The 22,502-nt window shown below is 48.5% G+C and overlaps 1 protein-coding gene across 4 annotated transcripts; it reads right to left on the reverse strand.

Annotated features, from left to right (window-relative positions):
- Positions 1-129: 129 nt before the first annotated feature.
- Positions 130-20,722, reverse strand: nav1b (neuron navigator 1b). Of its 4 annotated transcripts, none has more exons than XM_076147336.1 (27): positions 20,525-20,722; positions 17,780-17,930; positions 16,578-16,881; positions 14,670-15,432; positions 14,141-14,569; positions 13,677-13,718; positions 13,439-13,599; positions 12,855-13,028; positions 12,331-12,383; positions 12,120-12,143; positions 11,499-11,576; positions 9,658-9,741; positions 9,124-9,235; positions 8,875-8,999; positions 7,897-8,075; positions 7,466-7,622; positions 7,161-7,353; positions 6,947-7,044; positions 6,764-6,859; positions 6,085-6,253; positions 4,619-4,854; positions 4,326-4,480; positions 4,157-4,228; positions 3,863-4,059; positions 3,606-3,724; positions 3,286-3,483; positions 130-3,163 (listed from the first exon to the last, which is right to left on the reverse strand). In XM_076147336.1, exons 1-27 carry the CDS (start codon positions 20,599-20,601, stop codon positions 3,080-3,082), a joined length of 4,530 nt encoding a protein of 1,509 aa, XP_076003451.1. In that variant the 5' UTR covers positions 20,602-20,722; the 3' UTR covers positions 130-3,079. The 4 variants fall into 4 exon arrangements, with proteins under 4 accessions (XP_076003451.1, XP_076003449.1, XP_076003452.1 ...); XM_076147334.1 differs by having other exon boundaries at positions 6,947-7,080; XM_076147337.1 differs by lacking the exon at positions 13,677-13,718.
- Between the last annotated feature and the right edge of the window lie 1,780 nt (positions 20,723-22,502).

Raw genomic sequence — 22,502 nt, forward strand, 5'->3', positions numbered from 1 at the left:
GATGCTTAAGTACAGTACAAGAAGAAGCAATTGAATAAATATAACATGTATTTTATTGATTCCAACAAACAGTGATAGGTGGATGAATGATTTCATGCCTAATCCATGTATCGGATCCAACTCTGAAGAAATATACAGATCTCTGAAGAATGTGTTTTTTTCTCTCATCAATGATTGTTGCCGCATCCAGAATGCCGACCTCCTATTTACAATCTTTACAGTGATGTCCTTTACAAAATAGAGAAATTAACTTTTACAAAGGATTCTTTAGAAAAAACAAATATCAAATATCTGAGTATTAAAAAAGGAAAACATTACCTAGAATGGTTCTTTAAACAATACAATGTTAGGATTTTCTCATCACACAGCAATTGTACATGCATTTACAACACATAGAACCCCATCACATTTGCACATCAGTGACATTAGATATCGCATCACATTTTTTTTTTTAAAGTCTTTAGCCAACAACAAGCTTTGCAAAAATATGACTATTCAGCAACCTGTATGGGCCTTCATACACCGGCCTAAGGTCTTGGATGCACTTGGATACATTTGATTCCGTTCTACTCAAAAGTCCAACAGACTGCAAATTGTGAAGTGCTTATTGTTGCAAACGATTCATTTGATTTGTAGTTGTGTTTTCTTTTCCTAACCTCTTCTTACACCCATGCTGCCGTTATAAGGCCGAAACACATTGAAGACGAATCTAACTGAATTTATTCTTCACCTTCAATGAACCCTGTGTCAACCCCCCGACGCCAAACCCCTCCTCTGCTCTTTAAGGCTCATTATTGCTCGCTGAAACAAACCCAAACTTTTATCCTGCGACGATGCATCCGCTTGCAAAAAGATCAGACGTTTGCCGATTGCCAACACCATATATAAGTTGCTGCATAGTCCTGATACACCGCTTTGCAAACACAAAATCACAGCTACCACAGAGCAACAGGCACAACAACCAGTCAATGACGTGAGAAGCTGGAGCTGATGGCTTTTGTTACCTGCATAAAAGGATCATCATGTGGTGGGTAATACTGTCTGATAACTGAAATATTTACAATCCTATCCTTCTCCATCGGCGTGACGCCAGCGTGAGTGTCACCGGCCGGTCGGCATCTTTTCCTCGGTGAGATCTTTCTTCTTTCTTTTCTTTTGAATTAAATGTACACGTGCCTCTTTCTCATCACACAAAGTGGCCCGACATTCATTTACAGGACTTATGTACACATGAAGCAGATCTGTAGCCCATCCCTGCGGCCCGTTTCATGTCTCACCTGTCCTCTACATTTACTCCAGGTTTACAAAAATGCACAACAAAAAAAAAAAAGTATCTGTGATGTTGACTTCTTTTTTACAGATGAAGTCCGTTTCTACATCCCGTTGTTCCAATGTTTCAAATGAATATTGCACGACACAACCATGAGCTCACACCATAAACTGTCTCACATGACTCCACTGTCTCTACACAATTCAACAATACACCTTAGAAGGTATTATAATGATCTCTTAGATGTATTTTCATGTTACCGTAATCTCTATAAAGTTTATTGACACAAAACTCTACCTAGCCTACCCTGAACAACTACATGGTTTCTTTCAAACACCGAGCAGTTTGGGACGTTGTTAAAAAGCACCAAAAGAACCGACGTGTTGATGATGAAGAGGAATGAATGATTATAGCAGGAAGATAAACTCTACATCCATAGCTATTGTTAAAAATGTCTGTTGTACATGTTTACACGCTTTCTGTTAAAGCTTCCTTCCAAAGCACCGACTAGATGACGGATGCTTCTGTATGGTTGTGTATTATAGATGTCATCTATACATTCATATAAGCAGTTCAACTTAGATTCCTAATCTGACAGTACAGTATTTGGTTCAGCATGTTGGATATTTGCACCACACAGCTAATTTTGATAACTGCAATGTAGCCCAATGGTATGTACACAATATATACAGGAACTAAGGGGAAAGATTGGGACTGGACTCTTCCTCAAATAAAAGTTGAATCTTAATTCGATTCCACTGGCGTTTGCCGAATTCAATTTCCACTGAGGGCGTCACATGATCGGCCCTGTGGGAGGGTCCAGTGCCTCCATGGCAACCGTTATGATGACTCTACTTTATTTCATAAAGCAGATAATAAAACTAAATGAAGTGCTTGGAAAAATAGAACTTTCTGCAGCTCACATCGTTATTTTCCTTTTCTGTAAAAGAGTATGACAGAGATTTCAGCTCTCCGGCTCGCTGTGCGATCCGTCTGCACACCAGGGGACGCAGGTACCTAAGGCTGCCGTTCATCTGTATGTGATGGGAGAAGCTCCACTGATACTTCACAATACATTTCAGAACCATCTCATATTGACAGATATGAGGATTTGAAATCAATCAGGAAAAACAGTAACAGGGATACTTGTGCTTAGACATTCCTACAGAGATGAAAGCACCAGGATTCTGCTGAAGCTGAGGTGTCGCTGAAGTTGTTTTAAGGCATTTTATTTGTCTGAAAGCGTTCAAACAAATGCACCTGCTAGGGTTGTGTGAGTTTAGGATTGCATATATACTCTATCTGACCTTTAGAGACGGATACAAGAAGATCTACGCACCAAACACGAACATCTATCATGCTGTCATACTCTTTTCCAAATCCATCGCCATAATTAATTATAACTTTGCCTGACCAGCACAGAGTATCCAGTGAGGACAGACTGCACTGGACAGGCTGCTGCCAGAGATCACCTGAAGTCTTAAGTACTGAGAGTAGAATGAGTTTGATCCTGTGAACTATTAGCACCCGTCTAGAAGTACTGAGGCGGTAAAGGGAAATGTACATGTGTGTGAATATCATCCTGTCCTGTATGGAATCTATATGAGATCTGGATTGAATACTTGTGAACATACTTGAAAGGCGTATTTAAACTTATTTCCCATTCTTAAAAAAAAAACAAAAACACAATTCCTGGGAAAACTGAGAATCAGCGCACATCATTAAGGGGTTAATTTGTCCCTGAATGTGTGCAGAGTGATTCCAGAGAGGAATGAATGAAAGCTCTATCTGAAGTGCTGAGGCTTATGTTCAAAGCTTAGGCAAGCTGGGGTCTTCTTTATCTGGGGATTCAATATAATTGGCAGCCTCTTGAAGTTTCAAAAGCATTGCCATCTACAACAAAGAGGAGAGAGTGAGAGTGAGCACAGGTAAAGGAGAAGATAAGTATCGGCCCGGGCTTTAAGGGCTGCAGTGGAAATACTGGGACAAAATTCAGAATGCCACTCTTGACTTACCAGAGGATCAGATTCCATGGAGCTGGGCGGAGTCTCCTTGTGAGGCCTCTCTTCCACGGGCTGCCCGGGGCTGCCGGAGCTCAGGCTGGGTGGAGGCAGGTGGAAGAGCTTGACTTGGTCCTGCTGGGCAGACGGCCAAGGCAGCGTTCCCCTCACCCACTCCACAGGGTCCTCCCACACCGCCTTCTGACCGTGGACCTGAAAGGTCACAACACGCCATACATGTAGAATTATACAGGAACACTTCCCCACGAGAGGGAAGTCAAAGAATCTGAAGCTCCATGGAACCAGCAGGATGAAGAGTTGTGCTGCTTTCTCACCTTGATGCCATCTTTGGCTCCTTCTTGTAGATATGGAATAATGGAATGGTTCCAAAGGTCAATGAACCAAGATCTGAAGTCATCCACCTTGACTGGACAGGAGAGGAAAAAGCACGGGCCTGAGGAGACGAGAGGAGGAGAAGGAGGAAAGATCAGACACACACACACACACACACAGCTGTGAAGTCTTCAAATCAACACGTGTGCTTTCTTAAAAGTCCCAAAACATTTCCTGCCATGATCAGAGCGATTCTTACCGATGAGGAAGTCAGATGTGCTGTGCTTCTCCAGGAAGGCGTGCAGCTGATACCACAGCTTGGGAACCCAGTCCAGCACCCTGATCAGGTCTTCATTGGTCAAACTGCTCTCGTCCTCCGACTCCATCAGCTTCCTGTGTAAGTAGCGGACCAGGAAGCCGTTGGCCGGCTCCACGTTGTTGGAGAAGGTCACCATCCTAAAAGGGCCAGAAGTTACACTCACATCCATCTGACTCATATTAATGGAACCAATGAGGTAATGGAACTCCATATGTTCTAACCCCGTTCTCTCACCTGAAGCTGAGATGAAGGCCGTGGTTAGCGATCATCTTGACCGGCTGATTGCTTGTTCCAATGATGTAGGGACTGAAAGGAGGAACACGAGCACACGGCTCAGGTTAGACACGACAACACGCAGCGTGTCTTTGTGGCCATTTCAAAGCGAGTGTGTGTGCAGTTTTACCATTTGTGATATTTGCAGGTGAGGGCACCGTTGACCAGCTCACTGATGGAACCCGGCTCATGAATGTCATCCACAATAACCACCAGCGGGACGTCTGAGGTGCTGGTGTCTCGATCAATCTGATTGGCCAAGTTGGAGAGATAGAGCTGCAGATCCTGAAGTGTGGAAGGGAAACAGAAACACGATGATGAATAAGGCGATAAATGGACATGACGACCCGGATAACATCGCATCTTTTGGATGTTCTCTGCACTAATGGAGCCTCTGACTGCCGCCACATTAATCCCCGTCACCTTGCAGGACTGGCGGTGCATGTTGAAGGTGACGACGATGCCGTCTGTGACTTCACGGGCGCTCCGGTCCACCAGGTACTCGGCCAGCCGGGAGGTGAGGTAGGTCTTACCCGTCCCGCTGGGCCCGGACAGGATGAGGCGGCGGTGCTTGAGGAGCAGACTGATGTAGTGTTGCATCATGGGTTTGGGAATTAAGGTTTCAAACACCAGGCTGTCCACACACTTCTCCTTCAAACCTGGAGAAGACGGTAGGAGAGTGAGAAAGGACTCCTGGACTAAACTTTAAAATGAATCCCTGCTAAGCTCCCAGCACACATGGCCTGCTTTGATGTGTGATGAGTGTGAACGTGAGACTTGATGACATCTTAAGAACCCTGCTAGGATCCACTATAAACTAGAGATGATTCAGATTATAAAGAGGATTTTGCTGTGAAAACAGATTTCTATCACCTCGCATGTCCTTCATAAACAACTTGGGGCTCCAGCACTGAGCTCTGAAAATAGCTTTGGATCAAGTGTAGAAGTGTGCAACCCCCTCCTCCCCCCCCCAGCCTGTGGAAGCATAATGTTCCCCCCTCACCGGCCCGGGGCCCCGTGTGTCTAAGGCTACTAGACCAGCTGGTCCTGGCCTGACACCCACTGCACTGAGATCGTGTTACCTGGAGTCCCGTCTGGCCGGGCCCTCGCTCCCCCAGCACTCGCTCGCTCACTCGCAGCATACCGGCATGCAAAGGTACAGAGGGGTCGAGAACCAGAGCGGACCTCTGCTGCTCGTGATCCTCACCCATCACAGCTCTGGTGTAGAGTCGCTAATGAGCTTCACATGTGTGTGGAACCGCACGCTTCTACTGTGTTATTGAAATTAAATTTACCCCTCATACAGTGAAGGTCAGCATATCTCAACGAGTGTGTGTGTGTGTGTGTGTGTGTGTGCATGTTTGTACAAGTTCAGAAAACAAATGAAGGAGAAAAAGTCTTTCTCCACGTTGGATCTGACAGACAGACAGACAGACAGACAGACAGACAGACAGACAGACAGACAGGATTTGCACTAAGCAGAGATGGGAATGGGATCATGAAGTGCTTCAACCAATTGCTAATGTAAAAGTTGTAATTGACCAAAGAGTCCATCAATATTTCTGTGAGTGGACGCAGGCGGTCGCCTATCAGACAGATCTATAGATTCAGAATAGAAGTGCTGGTTTTGAAAATGGAAGCTGGATTGTCTCCAAACCAAAACAGACTGGGCAGCAGAACAGCAACATTCTGTGTGTGTGTGTGTGTGTGTGTGTGGAGTTTCCATGGAGCCAAATGAAGCTTTACGGCCTAGAGCAGCACTTTTTATAGAATTCCTATTCGGTGCTAAATACAAAATGGACTGATGAACATTCTGTGATCCCACATGAAGCTTCTGTAGAATGTCCCATGTCTCTAACAGTTTGGTGGTTGAGCGTTTGTCCACTGACCTTTGAGAGCCACGGTGATGCTGCTGGCCCCGCGGGACATACAGCGGGACGGCTGCGTCTCCGGACTCTCCCCTCCCACTACTCTCTTGATGTGGCCCATGCTGTAGCTGTAGATGGAGTCGGTGGAGAGGCCCAGGCTGGAGGTGGGGTCCACCTTGGCTATGTACACCTGGAATGAAAAGTGGGGCGCAATAAAAACTCCTGACACGCAAAGTTCTTTCAGGAGGAACGCCCAGAATGAGAAAGTCAAAACGCCGACACCTGCTTGTGGCGTGTCACCTTATTTTTAGACAAAACTGAATCCTTCCATTACTGTCAGAGGCGAGTGAACACACGGGCTAATTGGGGGTTACATGCTCGTGTTCAAGCATGTCGGTAATATTGGGCCATCATAACAACTCAGTGACAAACAGAAGAGCTGCCAACCTGTTACACAAAGAGCTCACGCAGAACAAAAACATATTCTAATCCCGTTTGTTCTTCAGAAACAGAGGCTCAACATAGTGTGCTTCTATTCCTGCATCTGCTTGGTCTCTGCTGGCGTGTTAGAGTCCAGCTCTTTGATGCCATCGCAGGCTACGACCAGTGTGACCTCGGAATCGTGCCTGGATGCAAAGAGCACGTTGGTTTGTGAGACAGGTCACGTTGCTTAAAGTCTTTTGAAGTAGTTTGTTCTCACTTTGAACGCCTGGCTGACAGCCGAGTCCAGCATGGGCCAATCCATCCTGCCGTTCACCCTCACCGTGCCCACAAAGAAGTCCTGCTGCTTCACTTCCTGTTGAGGGAATATTTTAAAATCAGAGTCATTCACGTCGACGTTCGTCCCGGTGAGGAAGATGCAGAAGAGAACACACACACTTACGTCTTTGAATACATGTAAGTCTGCAACGCAAACCACCACCCGCACACGGTGATCGTCTCTCTGCAGGGAGAGGCTGAGAGACTCTGCAGGGTAGACGTCTGCAGGGAGAGAGATGATGTCACCGTACTGAAGCTCTACTGACACAACAACAATAGAATCAAATCCATTCTTATTCCATATTTCTGCACAGGAGGCATTTTACACAGCTTGTCACCTGAGCTGCTCTCGCTCAGCCCCCTGCTGTAGCTCTTGGGCATCTGCATGGCTACGGACTGCCGAGGTGACGAGTTCCCCAGAGCTGTGAGGCCGGAGGACTGGGAGACGGAGCTGGAGGGACCAGGAGAGGAGGTAGGGGACGGGCCGGTCTTCAGCTGGTCGTTCTCAGCCTTCAGGTTCTCCACTGTCCTCTGCAGACAGAAGCACCGATCGTTAAGGTTGATAACTCTAACATGCTTATGAGGAGGGGATGGATGGATGAATCCCTCGGTGTGTAAAGGTGTGGATGTTGTGTTGTTGTACCTGCATGCTGGACATGGCCTCCTGCAGCTGCTCCAGCTGATGAGCAGAGGTCAGAGCCTCCAGGCGGATGTCTGTTAGTTTCCTCTCCTTCTCCCACAGTTCTGAGCGCAGAGTGGTGACGACCTTTTCGTCCCCCGCCTCCTCTCCTTCACACAGTCTGCAGAGGTTCAGTTCACACGAGAGAATTAATTTCACGCGCACCATCGGTCATTAGACGAGCGTGAAGGTGACGGGGAGAAGAACGCTGCCAGCACAACAGCTTAGCATTGTGAAAGTGAGGGCATCGCCATCCTTTCAACTCTCAAATGGGTTTTCATGGAGTAACACTCACATTCTCAGATTGTTTGAGACTTTGCCTGATGTAAACATCTGTGACAGGAACCTGGTTTCCTCTTACATCATCACTTATGCTATAACAGAGAGAGTCTTACCCGGGTGACAGCTCAGAGGCTGAGAACTTCATGGAGGACGGGGGGTTCTCCATATCGTGGTGAACTTTGGGGGAGGACGGCGCCGAGGATTCTGGGGTGGCGATCTCCTCGATGTCGGCGTACGGCGCTGAAGACTTGGGGCCTTTCTTACTGAAGGCTTTGTTGAAGGAACTGCGCAACTGTTAGAGAGAGCAAAGGAGACGGACATGAGTTATACAAACACACTCCGGCTTCCTGTATTGGATCAGAGAATGAGATGAGCGAGGCTTCACAAAACTGCAGAAACGTTCCACAACACTCTCAGGCAGACGGACACAAACAGAACATTCATCTTAACGTGACATCACATGCAGATTGACGAGGCCACTATCCTGATCTGACACGATGCAGTGTTTATAAATATTTTGGTGAATCAAGGCAGTGGAGGGTGAATAACGGATCACTTTCTAACAAGTATGACTCATAAGGTTGATACAGGCGGTGCAGGGAGAAGGGGGGGGAGGGGGGGGAGAGGGGGGGATTACGTCACGACACGCTGGGACATCACTCACCTCAAAGACCTAAAATAAACAGCAGGGAAGCAGGAAAGCATGACAGAGAGACCAGAGTCATACTTTACAGCAGATATGGATCAACACAGGAGGAGATACACACACACACACACACTAACACACACACACGAGCAACAGCACAAGTGGTTGTCTTGGTATTATTTTCTCATAACAGAAATAAAGCCAGCGCGCTAAGTGAGGTCGTGTTCAATCAAGACAAGCGCCGCATTTAGATTATGACTTGGATACGAGCGTCATTACTGAATTAAAATCCCTGACGAGTTGCGACTTGTCGTGCAGTTCACTTGACTCCCGAATGAAATGGAGAAAATATGACACTTTGCTCATGAGCTCTGAATACGTGTTAGCCAATGCTCTCGGACGTCTTTGATGCGTGCGGCCCGGGTCGCGGCGTGACTGTGCTCACCCAGCTCTTCTTCTTCTTCTGCTTCTTGGCCTCCTGCTCCTTCAGGCTGCCCATGCTGGAGTGGCTGGTGTTGCTGGTGAGGCTGGAGATGCTTTCAGAGGAGTTCTGCCGGTCGATCTGCAGCTCTGCGTCAAAGGAGAAGAACAGGAGATTTGGAATTTGGAGGGGGAGATCTTCTCATCTTCATGTTGTGTTCATGTTTATGTCTGATTATCCACATCTGTACTGAATCTATCTGGCTGGGAGAACCTTTAGGGGCGATGTCTGGGTTACTCAGAGCTCCGTGAATGATCTCCTGGGCCTCTGTGTTTTTGGTCTTCAGAATCTCGATGGTATCCTTCAGTTCAGTCAGCTCAGATTCCTACACGAGGAAACAAAATGGCAATATGTGTACATTCATGTGTCCACGCCGTAGAGGACAGAGGGGGGGGGGGGAATGGGAATGCAGCCCATCTGCTGCTAACGAACACTGTGACTCACAGGCTGGTAACTGAACCAAGATTCTTCTGAACCTAGAAATGTGGAATGTCTATCCCCTTTCAGCGAGGGTGACGGAGAGTGCTGAGAGGCCGAGGACAACACACACATCCCAGAGATTGAACCTTTGACATGCATCTAATTTGCAAAAACATGCATGTCACCTGTCACTACCTCTTTGGTTGACAAGAGCCAAGACAAAAGTAGTTCAATGGTGAACAGGAGGAGATTCTGATTCAATATGTGGTAAAAGGACTCTTTAGAGAAATGTGGTGCAGTGTAACATCGAGGACAGAACCAAAGTACCTTCTGCTCAGAGGACACAGACAGGTTCTGCAGACGTGCGGTCATCAACGCCAGACTCTGCTCGAACGCCGCCACCAGATTAGCCTTTAGAGAGAAATACAGAGGCAGAGAGGGACAGACAGACAGACAGACAGAGAGCAGACAGGTCTGAGTCACTGGCTGCAGACGATCCGTTCGCAGTCTCACAGCACATTAAAAACAAATGGCTTCCTCCGTCTGCCCGAGAGAGAGGAGAGGGAGGCGATCGAGTAATGGAACACAAGTACAGGCGATGTCAGAGGTGAAGAGATTCAGGTAACGGTTGAGTGGGATGCAGCGATGCGGCGCTGGGGCACAAACCTCCTTTAAACAGCAATGTAGTAGCAAATGCCTTCATCCCCCCTAACATTAATATGATTGTGAGTGTGTAGATGCTTTATACGTGCTTGATGATTTACTAGCTTGAACCGATCAGTATCAATTTAATTAAAACAGGTTTCTGACGCCTGAAACCCATCTGAGGCAACTTGGGCCTGTTGCAGAGCTCCCCGATTGTGATTTGCCGTCCGTGCCAGTCGCCGCGCTGCAGTGTGTCCAGGTTCAATGTGCCACACACACACTCAACCAAACACAACCCAGACTGTTTGACATCCACCCACTGTCACGCCAAAGCCCCCCCCCCCCCCTCCCCACAGAGTGATCAGAATGCAGCAGTCCTTACAAACCTGGCCTAGCTGCTACACCCAGCATCCAAGGGTGCGAGTCAGGGGGGAGGCAGGCAGGGGGCAGCAGCGAGTCCAACAGTAGTACAGCCAAGAGAATAAGAGAAAGGGGGACAGGGATATTAGGCCTGGGGACCGCACTCCTTTTAGAAACCAATACAGAAATAGACACGCATGCAGACGTGCGCGCACACACGCACGCACGCACGCACGCACGCACGCACGCACGCACGCACACACACACACACACACACACGTCAAACACTCATCCCAGGCAAGTAGAGAGTTAGTGTTAAAATATGCAACAACATCAAGATTCCACTTCAATGTTTGCACTAATCTAGAAGTTTCAATGATTCCAGGTTGAAAACATTGCAGGAGCTACAAAAACTGCGAGAGCAAAGCGGAGCCCAAGTTGTTAGAGCGGTTATTAGAGGTGACGATAGGAAGGTTAAAGCAGGACTGCAGAGATGAAGCAACAGTAGAGAGATAGGATCAACTGTGAGAGAACTGTACACAGCATAGCTTCATAGGATCCCATGGGGCTCATAAATCTCTCCTAAATATCTTGTGATCGGTTGTCTGTACTCCCTGGATACTGGGCTGCGGCCAGAGCATCACGGCTTTTTACCATCTGCAGCCGTCCCGGTCAGCAAGGACGGCGGACACTCGATCATTCTAGGTCAGGTAGAGTCTAATTCTAAAGCAAACGTCAATTCTTACCACCGCTTCCCCTTCGGCTCACACTTTCCAGAATACAGGGGCAGAGTGCTGACTGTGTGTGTGTGTGTGTGTGTGTGTGTGTGTGTGTGTGTGTGTGTGTGTGTGTGTGTGTGTGTGTGTGTGTGTGTGGTTAAATCCTCCATCACCTCTAATGGATTATAAGGAAGTTTAATTTACATTTTGGACTGGATTCACACTAAACATCTGTCATGCAGCCAAGACAGACATTACCCAAATTTGCCCAGAGTGGAAAAAAAAAGGGAGCTAAAGACTTTTTTCCCCACTTTGATTAAATGAATGAATGAAACGTGGCACAACAAGCGCCGTCAATCACAAACTACATATAAATGGGTCATTTTGCCATTTTTTAAATTATGGAGGAAACGCAAAAAGGCAATCTTTGGCGTGCGTACGTACGTTGGCAGAGAGCTGCACGGTCAAGTTGGCGACCTTTTCCTGGGACGACTCCAGCTCGCGTCTCAACTTGCGGATTTGCTAGAAAAAGGATGGAAAAGTAAACGGGAGCGTTTCAGATTCACAGCGTGGAGAGAGAGGCAGGGAGAGCAGAATTGTGTTTGTTTATGTTGTAGACAAGTTAGCAGGCTTGGTTGTGATCATGCAGGGAGAGGATACGGGGCTGAGTTGTGTGGGAAAGATCTCAGAAAAGAAGAAACGATACAATGTGTTATTCTCCTACAAACTTAACGGAAAGTAAACACACTTATAGCTTTTTGTCTTCTCACCGATATTCTTCAGTCATTCACACACTAAGACGGTACGACAGCGATCATCAGTGACTACTTTCAAACACATCTTTATTAAACGGAAGCATTACGGGCTGAAGGACAGAGAGTATTAGCGATACGAGAAGGTGAATGAAGGTGTTATGAATACGTGACGTCTGTAGACTTGTCAGTGAATCCTGATAACAGATGTGTGTGATACATGGACCTGTTTCAATAGGAAATGACTGACAGACAGACGACGCGGAGGAAATTCAAAATGTGAGTTGGCGAGTCGGGGGCACGTTGGCCTTACCTCCCCTTGTATCCTCTCCTCCGTCTGAAGCAGGTAGAAGCAAATGAGATAGAACAAGAAAGGGAGGGAAGAGCGTTAACGTTAAGCGGAATGAAATCAGCCATCCACATCAAAATAGGAATATCGAAAAGAACTACAAATACGGCTGAACGAATTCCAAGTATTCCTCTTCAGACACGTCTTGATTGTTGAACGGCTGCTGTTTACTCACCGCAGAGTAGTTGGACGAAGCGTTGGAGGCCAGAGAGAGCACAGAGCCGTGCACTAGAGAAGGAAACAGGATACAGCAAAGTCAGGGGAAAAGCAGAGTGAACTGGGTCAGAGAAGAGAAGAAAGGCCCCAATCAGTGATGTTCAACCATACAGACCAGGGATCATAGGAGTAGGGATTTACTATTCTGTTAACAAAGATAACACCACTCTATTCAGCCGGGGTGTTTTTGTATTGAAAGATCTGTTCAACGTTTTGGGGGAAAGCTGTTTTAAATCAAGTGTTGTTCCTGGTAGTGATTGATGGCAGTGGGTTTAGTTTGCATTTGGATCACTGATGCTGCATTAAAACCTGACATCACTGATTTATCATCTTCAAATGGGGTCGCCCAGTCTTAATACGCTTGTTCGTGAAAAACAAAACGTCTCTTTGACGTCTCGCTCCACAGTCAGCAGCTTTATTTGATTTGAGGCCACACTGGGTGAATCCCCCCGCAGGGAGGTCGCCTGAGGAGGAATGCCTCACCATCTTCCCCCGGTTCGCGGAAAGACCCGGACCGCATCATGCTTTTTGGCCGGTCGGCCAAGGACACGCTGCTGCCCAGGGGGGAGGAGCCGTACAGATCGCAGGCCGACTCGCCGGGGGGGCCGATGCTGTTGGAACGCGTTATCCTGGGAGTGCCGCTGGAAATGGGGGCGACTGTGGGGGACAGAGATTTAATAAGAGGCTAACTGAGACACTGACACACATAGACACACACAAACACACACCTAGGCATAGCACCCCCTATTCTGACGAGTCGGTGAAAGACAACACTCTCAACAACAGTCGTAGCCTGGCCTGACCCCTCACTGCCTCTCATCAGTCAGCAGTCGAGGCGGAATGAGAGTCAATCCAAGAGAACCATATTGATAGAGTCAGACCTGATAGCATACCGATCTCTTCATCCCAGGCTGGATGGATTAGAGAATGTGTTAAGGTGGTAGTTATCAGCAAATCCAGGCGAGTCACTCTGTGTGTTGGATTTGGAAGACTCAGTGGGTTTGAAGCCGAAACTCTCAGAAACTCTCCGGCCTCCGACGGCCTTAACGGTTGGAAAGCAGACTCACCCACGTTGGTGAGAGGAGCCTTGCCGGAGGAGAGGAGGAGCGGGCGGGTGGGCGAGGGCAGCTGAGGGGGGGTGCCGCTCTCCGTCATGCAGACGATGGTGTGGGAATGGCGCCTCCCCTGTTTGCTCCCTTCGCTCTCTGACATGCTGGCGCTGTAGCGGCTGAGACAAGAGAAGCGGCGTTAACTCCAAACAAAAGGGAATGAGAGATAGTGGAGGACTGCTGGGATGCGACGTACTCTAAGCCTTTCTTTGGCAGCGTATTCCTGTCTGTGTGCAAGCTGGAAAGAAGAGAGAATACTTGGTGAATACGGAATCCATAATCATTGAGTAATTGTGTATGAAACTCTCCGCTCCCTCGGGGCTGAAAGTTTGTCTCAATGTCACGTCTATGAACAAAACCACTACAGTCATCGACAATACACCAATTTCTGAGTTCCTGATTGAAAAATAATGATCTCAGTTGTAACAGATTGAAGTTGAATGATGAAAGGAAGCTACAGTGTGAAGCCTGACCTCCCGTCCGGTTGTAAACGAGACAGATTGTCCTCAGTTATGATCTAATCTGTGTGAGGACTTTAGGTCAAACATATCAGTGTCACAACATATTCTGTTCTATTACCACCAGCATAAACTGAGGTCAGCGACTCTCCACAGGATACACACTGTTATGGGTCTTATGGGATCTGATGATGTATTGCACCTTTCTGGGAGGTTGAGGGACGCCCTGCTGCTGGCTCCCCACGTCCCCGTGCCTCTGTCCCTGTCCCTGTCCTCCTTCTCCCGGGTGACCGTCGTAGTGAACCTGGCGCTGGAAGGCACGCTCATCTGCAGGGGGAGGGACTCCATGCTGCGGTGCATGCCCGACAGCTTGGGGTACAGCAGAGGCGACCCGCCGAGGCTCAGGCTCTCGTTGGTGTAAGACCCGGGCGAGTCGATGTGAAGGACGGGAGCCGGGCTGGGGGTGAGACGGGAAGCCGTGTGGGAACCCGCCAAGTCGTGAAGCTTGGAATAGGGCGGGACCTTTGGCGGGAGGTCGTGGATGGTGATGCAGGAGTCCAGGCTGTTGCAGTTGCCTTTGTCCAGATGAGCCAAGCTGGGAGGACGGCCCAGAGATTTAGTGTTCAGCATCCTGTGGGTCGGGTTTAAGAGACAAGATGTCAAAAATACCACTCAGGGCGTCTTTACATTACATCATACTCATATATCATACTGAACATGTGTGTTGGGACCTTGGTGTGGTGGGTGAAGAGAGTTCAGGGTATTTGCTGCTGCTGGTTCGTCTCAGGCCGTGCAGCTTCACAGTCGATTCTCCCGCTCCGGACTCAGACTGAGCGTTTTCTCCTTTCAGAGAGCAACAATCCATGTCAGCAACCACAGCTTTGGCCTTGGCTCTCTCCTTCTCCTTCTCTCTGTCCGTCTGGTTCACAGGCGCTGCGCTCGTTCGGTTAGACATCTTCATACCGCAGCCGCTCGCCTCTTTCATCCTGGGGCTGGTAGAGACCATGGGGACGGGTTTCAGACTCAGCAGACCGGCATCCATGGTGCCGCACACGGGCCGCAAACCGGGGCGACCGATCACACTGAGCGTGCTGGATTTGGCGGGTCGAGGCAGGCTGCGGTACTGAATGCTGTTCCGGGCGCCGGGCCCCAGGAAGCTTTGCTCGCTGCTGGCGTCGAAGCTGTTCTTGCGGCCAGAAGGCGCTCCTCCTCCCACGGGCTTCACAGGGATGCTGGAGGACTTGGGGGTTTTGCCCACAGTAGCAGAGCCACTGGAGATGGTGGCGCCCCCTGCTGTCATGACGGTGGCGGTGCCTGTGGCTATGGGCGGCTTCTTGTAGCCGAAGGAGGCTCCGGCGGTGGGCTTGACTAAACCTGACGGCGGCTTGCGGTGCTCTCCGTGATGTTCCCTCCCGGCGTCAGAACGAGACCTTTGTAGCCCGGCGGCTTTGATGGACATCTTGGATCTGTCCAGCGGCCTCTCACTTTTCGGCGCTGCGTAAACAAACGACATCATCAGTGTTTAAACAGTTTGGCTCTTCTGCTTCATGACCCAGATCACGAGCGGCACCAAAGACAAAACCCCGACAACGCCACTGCTGGAAAAAAGGATGACATCATGTGTAGATCAGCACAGTCACATGTCATCAAGCTCTCACTCCACATCCTCACATTAAAGGATGTGTGCATCAGTCAAGCCATTACAGCTGAGACAGAATGTAAGCAGGTCACATCTGTGTTTACTTACAGAAGGTCCACGTCTCCATGATGTGGGTCTGTGAGTCACACACACACACACATCTCTGATAGACCGTCTGACTCTATGCGAGCATTAAACATATATGCCTGGGATGGGATTTGACATATGGGCTCCGCAAATCACTTAAGTGAAGTTGGAAAAGAGTTGGAAGTTAAAGGATGACTACATTAAAGAGCTACAGAGACTAACGAGGAAAGGTTTGACTGATCTACTTCAAGGCTTTAAGGTACTTCTGCCCTCTTGACTCATTCTTTAAATAAAGCTTGGAGGAGCTTCTAAACCGATCTGCTGGGAGGAGGATTTACCCACGGAGCCACTGCCAACACACACACACACACACACACGCACGTCTCCTTTAGAGAACTCGTGTTGAACCTTAAAAGGACGCGACAATGAGGTAACTCATCCAGGAAGCGACTTGTTTAACACTGGATTCTCACCTATTAGTGAAACGCGGCGTGTTGTGTTTGGGATTACATTTCCTCAAACTCGACTATGAAGAGCAGACACAGTGTCTCTATGCAGACACACAACAGGCTTTGCTCAACCATAATAAAAGAATCATGGCTTTGGGTAGAAACCAAAGTTTTTTTTTTCCATTAAATGGATTTCATGCTGCATTTTTCCCCTCAGTGTGCTGCGCTGTGTAACAAATCAAAGCCCGGCCCGGGCGCTCCTCCTGGAGGCCTGTCTGACATTCAGCAGATATCTGCCTTGGCCGCTGGACGCAGAGGCTCTGTTTTATATTTGGACTCCACATACAGAGAGATAATGAAAGACATAGACATAGAGTTATTTATTATTTAATCCTGGAAAAAGAGAGAGGAGGAAAGAGGAAGTGGCAGGAGGGGAAAGCTAGACGACGCTCATCCGTCCTTACCTGCGACTTTGAGCACGCTCTGAGAGGTGTGTGTGATGGGGGAGGTCACGCCCACGGGAGGGTTGCGGCCCCTCTTGAAGCTGGCCGGCTGCCCGAGGCTCTGCGGCTTCCTCAGCTCCCCTCGGCCCCCCGCCTCCTCGCCGGCGCTCTGCGGGGGCTTCTTCCTCCACTTGCTGGGGGTCTCCGTCTTGAGACTGCCCGTGTCGTAGCTGCAACTGTCCAGCTTCAGGCCGGCTTTGCCGTCCTCGCTGTACCAGGACAAGCCGCTCTCCACCAGGGAGCGCTTCTCTGCGTCGGTGCGGAGCTGAGGAGGAAGAGGCAGGAAGAGGCAGAGTGCGGGTATGAGCATCTTATCTACAGAGCTGGCAGCTGGGTGAATACTTTCTGTTATCTCTCTCATCTATGTGTTCGGTGTCTGCATTCCACTGGGAGGGGATGAGGGACGGAGTGAAACGGCTGATTTGCCACCAGAGGATTCAAAATAAAACTAATCTACTGCAATATTCTCACTTTAACACTTCCAAAGGACAAACAACGTGTGAGACAAAGCGGGCCGTGTCGCTGTGTTGTTTACAGCGTGGGTTCAGTGTCTTATTGGACCAAAGATGTCAACACTATCATCCAGCCGCCCCATCTGTAAGGAACAGACTATCATGTGTGGCACTGAGGAGGGAACGCTGAGGACACACTCCCACCTGCTGCTTCTTGGCTCGCCCGCTCTATATGTGTGATACAGAGGGACAGATAGAGGGACAGATGGTGCACAAAGGAGCAAAAATGTTACTTTCTTCCTGGGGGAGCATTTTTGTAAATAAGCAAACTCCAGAAACGCTTCACCTGACGACCAAACTGACTGCTGAGCCAGAAACAGTGTGAGTCTCAGTGGAAGTAATGAGAGCTGAAAGACAAAGTGTGTGAGTGCGGGTTTACAGCTCGGGGACGGATCGGGTTTCTCCTTGTTGTGATGTCACTGCGGTCTGAAGTGTCTCTTTGTGGGATTCATCCTAACCGCTCACAGACTACAGAGTGAACACACACGCTTGAAGACATTTCACTTACAATGGAGTTTTACACAACTTTAGTAGAGCTTTGGCTCGAGCCGAGGAATCAAACCCAAGCCTTTAGCGCTGCGTTTAAAAACAAGATGATCCCCTAAACCAAAGTGTGCCACATGCTGGGTTCCACGCTGGAACAGAAGTTACCATCACAGAGGAGTTGCGTCTGGATCCCAGGGGCGTGGAGGGGAGCGAGTTAAGAGAGGAGGAGGCGTTGAACTCCTCTGAGCTGAGGTTCTCCGAGCCTTCGCCGTCACCATCACTGAGCCCGCTGCTGATGGAGCTGCTCTCATCCCACCTGAAACACACACACACACACACACACACACACACACACACACACACACACACGCGTTACCAAGGCTGTTGTTGCTACATGAATGAAACCACAGCTGACAGAGTGGCAGAAAGGAAGCAAAGACTGGTAAACAACTGTGATTTGTCCTTCTGTCTCCTGTGACACGTCTGACCAAAGGCTCAGTCAAGCAGGTAATTCCAACATGGCAGACAGCTGCTGTGATTCAAGAAGAGATCACACACACACACACACACACTGAATCACACAGTGTTCATAAGTGTGACCACGGCACAATGTCATAAAGGACACACACACACTACAAAGATAACTGAATTGTTTGCGAGTGTATAATGAACAACAGGCTTCTGAATTGTGAATGATTGTGTCTGCAGAATCAAACACCACAGAATTCAGAATATGTGACAGATAGAATTCTGCTAAAAGCTCACTGAGACACAGAGCAATGACAGCATTCTTAAAGTAAAGACTTCTGATGGACAGGATGGCAAAATAACATCTCTGGGTTTTAGCGAGCGCTCCTTCCTCCTCGCTCTAACCAAGCAGCACAGGCAGAACTCAGAGCGACGGGCTCCTGAACCCCCCCTGCCTGCCCGCCGCCCCCCGTGACCCCGGCACACGTCCCCGCACTGCGCCGACGGAGACGTGGTCAGCTCGGCCGCAGGAGGATAAAATAAGTCTGAGTAGAGAATAAAACCAAGGAGTCAAACATTTTTTATGTGCTTTTCCAAAAGTGCGACTGCCTTGTTAAGTTGCAGCGCTGCGTCTCCAGAGAGCCTCTGAATGCTCGCCTCGCTCATATTATGTTCCCCATCATTACTACTGGCAACCGCGGGTGGTAATCAAATTTATGTTGGCACACAAAAAATGTGGCAGAGTGGAAAAGGTAAATGAATAGAGCTCTAAAGCTGAGTCACCGCTCCGGCCCAAGCACTGCTTTTCCCTTTTCTTTCGCTTTTCCCCACTGAGCTGAAAACGCTCTTTGTGGCCATGCAGTCTGCAATTAGAAGAAGAAGAAGAAGAAGAAGAAGAACGGAACGTGGAATTGCATAGAAAAATACAGGGAGACAAAAATGGCCCCCCGACGCATCCAAGAGGCCGGAGCGGAGCCGTTTGCTGCAGTTGGCGAGCGTCTCCGTGTTAAACTTTACTGCAGCGCTCAGTTCCTCCTCGTATCTGCATGCATCACATCAACACTGAGCAGCTGAGACGTTCTGCTCACAGTGAAGTGACCTCAGCAGGAACAACAAACAAAACCAGGACTAAATGTTTCAGGAGATAAGTTGAACCTTCTTTCTATAATCTGCTCTCACGCCTCATGTTGACACAGGCATGGTTTGTTAGAACAATAGCGCCTCTGTGAGGGGGCGGCGGCGGCGGCGGCGGTGATGATTAAGTGAAGCCATTGCTGTGAATAAGCCCACAGGGATGTCAGGCTCAGATGATGCAGGAGGGCCTGTGGGCTGCTGATGTTACAAGCCAAAGTGTCTGCGCTCAGGAGGGAGATCCAGACAGGGAGAGAGAGCGGGGAGACGCCAGCAGGGTCCATACTTCATACACGGGGTGGCCATTACACTTTTTTGTTTTCAGTGGCAGGACTCCAGCGTCGGTCTAATTTGTGCGTGCGTGCTTTTACCCGAGCTGGTGTGCAGTGGGAATGTTTTGGTTTGAAGGGTGGAGATGTTACACTCTGACAGCATCGCTCACACGTACAGGGGCGAGACTTCCTGCGTTAGGTAGGACCACACAGACGAGCAGGGACCTCGGAAAATACACAAACGGGCACGCAGAGGAACACCGAGCTGAGATTTAGAACCTGAAGGCTTTCAGAGGCACTAAGAGTGTACGTTATGAAAACAAAGCTGGAAATCCCCCAAAGTAAGGAGAGTGCATGTAGCAGCTCTGGCACGGAGTCCATTTCCTGCATAAAGGACAGTAAAGAGCAGGATCCAGCCCTGCAGAGTGCGTGCCTATGGGCTGAAGGAGCGGTGAACACATCCTCTATTATACAGATAGCTGTGGTAGCAGGACCACAATAACCTCCGAGAAGAAAATGTCCTTCCACCATTGAGCCAAACGTGGACAGCAGCTCTCACACTCATTTCACCAGCATTTCAACAATCTGTCAACATCGCCCATGTGTCAGATCCAAGCGTGTGTTAGGGTCCAATGATTACAGAAATACATTGTTTAGGGATCTGGACTGTGTTTCATTGAGAGATCAAATGTTGCATAATTATTTTTTTTGTTCCGTTTTAGCCAAAACATTAAAATTCTGAAATTCATAACCACACAGCTTTAAGGAGCTTCAATCTGAGCGACTTATTTCAGGATAAAAACACTAATAAATCACTATTGGGGCAACTTTAGCGCTACGGTGACATTTACTACCAAAGCCCACGTATAAGTCAAACAAAACCCTACTATAAACAGATACAAAGCCGCTAAATAGATACTAATGTACCCGTTTAGCCTCCAATCACCTGAACGCAACACGCAGCTGTACAAAGTATCCTCCGTGAAGTCTTACGCACCAAAGCTTCCATGCGTCCGGCAGCGGCTCTGTGCATCTTTACCTTCGTGTTAACTTGGATCTGCTCCTCGCCGCAGCCTGACGAGGAGGAACCTTCCCGAAGTGGACGCGGCCGCTCATTGGGAACCGCTGAGCATGAGAGAAGCAGCCGGGAGAGACGAGAGTCCGCGGAGGTCCATCCACTGCTCACAGGGAGCAGCGCAGACCGGTGCGTGTGTGGGCGTGGGAGTGTGTGTGTGTGTGTGTGTGTGTGAGAGAGAGAGGGAGAGTGTGTGTGTGTGAGCGCGGCAACACCCCCAAACGGAGCGGACGAGACCGGAGAGCCGGTCTGACACCGTGATGGCTCACAGCTGGTGACGTAATAACCGTGTTACCTGGAGCGCGTGATTAAGAAAAACGAGTTAGCAACCGACATCAAAGGGAAACCACACGCGCGCGCACACACGGCATAATTAGATCCATTCGTCAACTACAACTATTACTATCTGTATGGGACAAGTTAAAGGGTTAAAAAGATCCTCCACTCAGGGGAAACAGCTTATTGGACTTGTTTAACGGTGAATCTACAAAAACGGTCCCGACTTGAAGGATATATTACTTTTGTACACTTCATTAGAGTAAAGTGCTAAATGAGGAGACTCCTGATTAGCTCCGCCCTCTTTCAGGAACCTAACACACACACACACACACACACAGACTTCACTTTAGCCCAACGGCTCCTTCAGATACTGTATGTTACTCAGCTCAGTCCAGAGTCTCATGCACATTCTGTCTCAATCTGCTATAACAATGACCATAAAGATAGACTGTGGACTGTACTTAAACATATATACATCTATACATACACATATGGAAAGTACTTCTATAGCACTTTTCACCAAAGCGCTTCACCCTGACCTCACATTCACCCGTGCATACACTGATGGCAGGGGAGCCGACCCCTGGAGGAGCAAACCAGCAACCTTCCTCTCCAGTCTCTAACTCCAGCTCTACCTCGCTGATCCCTGCCGTAAGAGTGCCGTCCAGTTGACATCTTGACGTATAATGAGCGTGTTAAAACCGTGTAAATGCACTGATGGTGGCTCAGTTCCATATAGTTTGTGCCAGTAAGTCAACAAGCCAGGGTCCTGCAACCTTAACAACTAATTGGAATGTAGCCATCATTAATGGTACGAAGCACAGCCGTGTTTCTTACATGAATTCCAGGATAAGGAATATTTAAAGCTCAAATAACATAACCTTTCCGGAGCCGGGCCACTGTTAAAGAGATGAATACTGTAATGGCTTTTGAATAAGTGTTCCATGTTACCTTCTGGGGCCCTGAGTGGAAAAAGCAAGGCCAAGGTAAGGTCTGAATCAGAACGCAACCGCAAAGTCTCAGAAGAGAGGAGGACCTCCAGTGAGGCATGAGGAGCCTTGGAAAACCTCCCTCTCTCCCTCTCATTAGCAATGGAACAGGCTCACAGTGATGATCTCACCAGATCAGAGTAAACTAACCACCCCGGGAGGTAAACGCTCTGTGGGACACCGGCGTCCCACACCCAGGCCACATCTTAGGCCAAACTGGTTCAATCTAGAATCCTCAATCTTCAAATTTAAAATCAGAATAAGGGAAAAAGAGAACATGAAAAAGAACGAATAGTAGTATTTCGTAATAAAATCATGTTTTGCAAAGTTTTCAAGTCCTCTCTTTGGCATTCCTCAACATATTGGGAGCAGACTGAGTTTAGCAATAGACGGTGTGTGACTGTTGTGTTGTCCTCTATCTGATCATCTGCCCTCTTGTGTAAACACTTGTTACATACTAGTTTCTTCAAATCTCTATTTTCTCTGCATTTATTCATTAATAGCCAGCCAACAAAACTCGGATGCTCATTTCCTGCACGGCAACATGTGTGATATAAATTGTTTACGGTTCAAACTTGAACTGTGTGAGTCCTATCTCCTGTTTATCTGAGCCGGACCACAGAGCTGCTAAACAAGCCGACATTTCAAAGCTTCACTTTTGTACAGTAATGGCT

Source organism: Genypterus blacodes, unplaced genomic scaffold, assembly GCF_046128005.1.
Source record: "Genypterus blacodes isolate CSIRO-AG114 ecotype Tasmania unplaced genomic scaffold, CSIRO-AGI_Gbla_v1 ptg000037l_1, whole genome shotgun sequence".
In the NCBI taxonomy this organism is placed as follows: domain Eukaryota; kingdom Metazoa; phylum Chordata; class Actinopteri; order Ophidiiformes; family Ophidiidae; genus Genypterus; species Genypterus blacodes.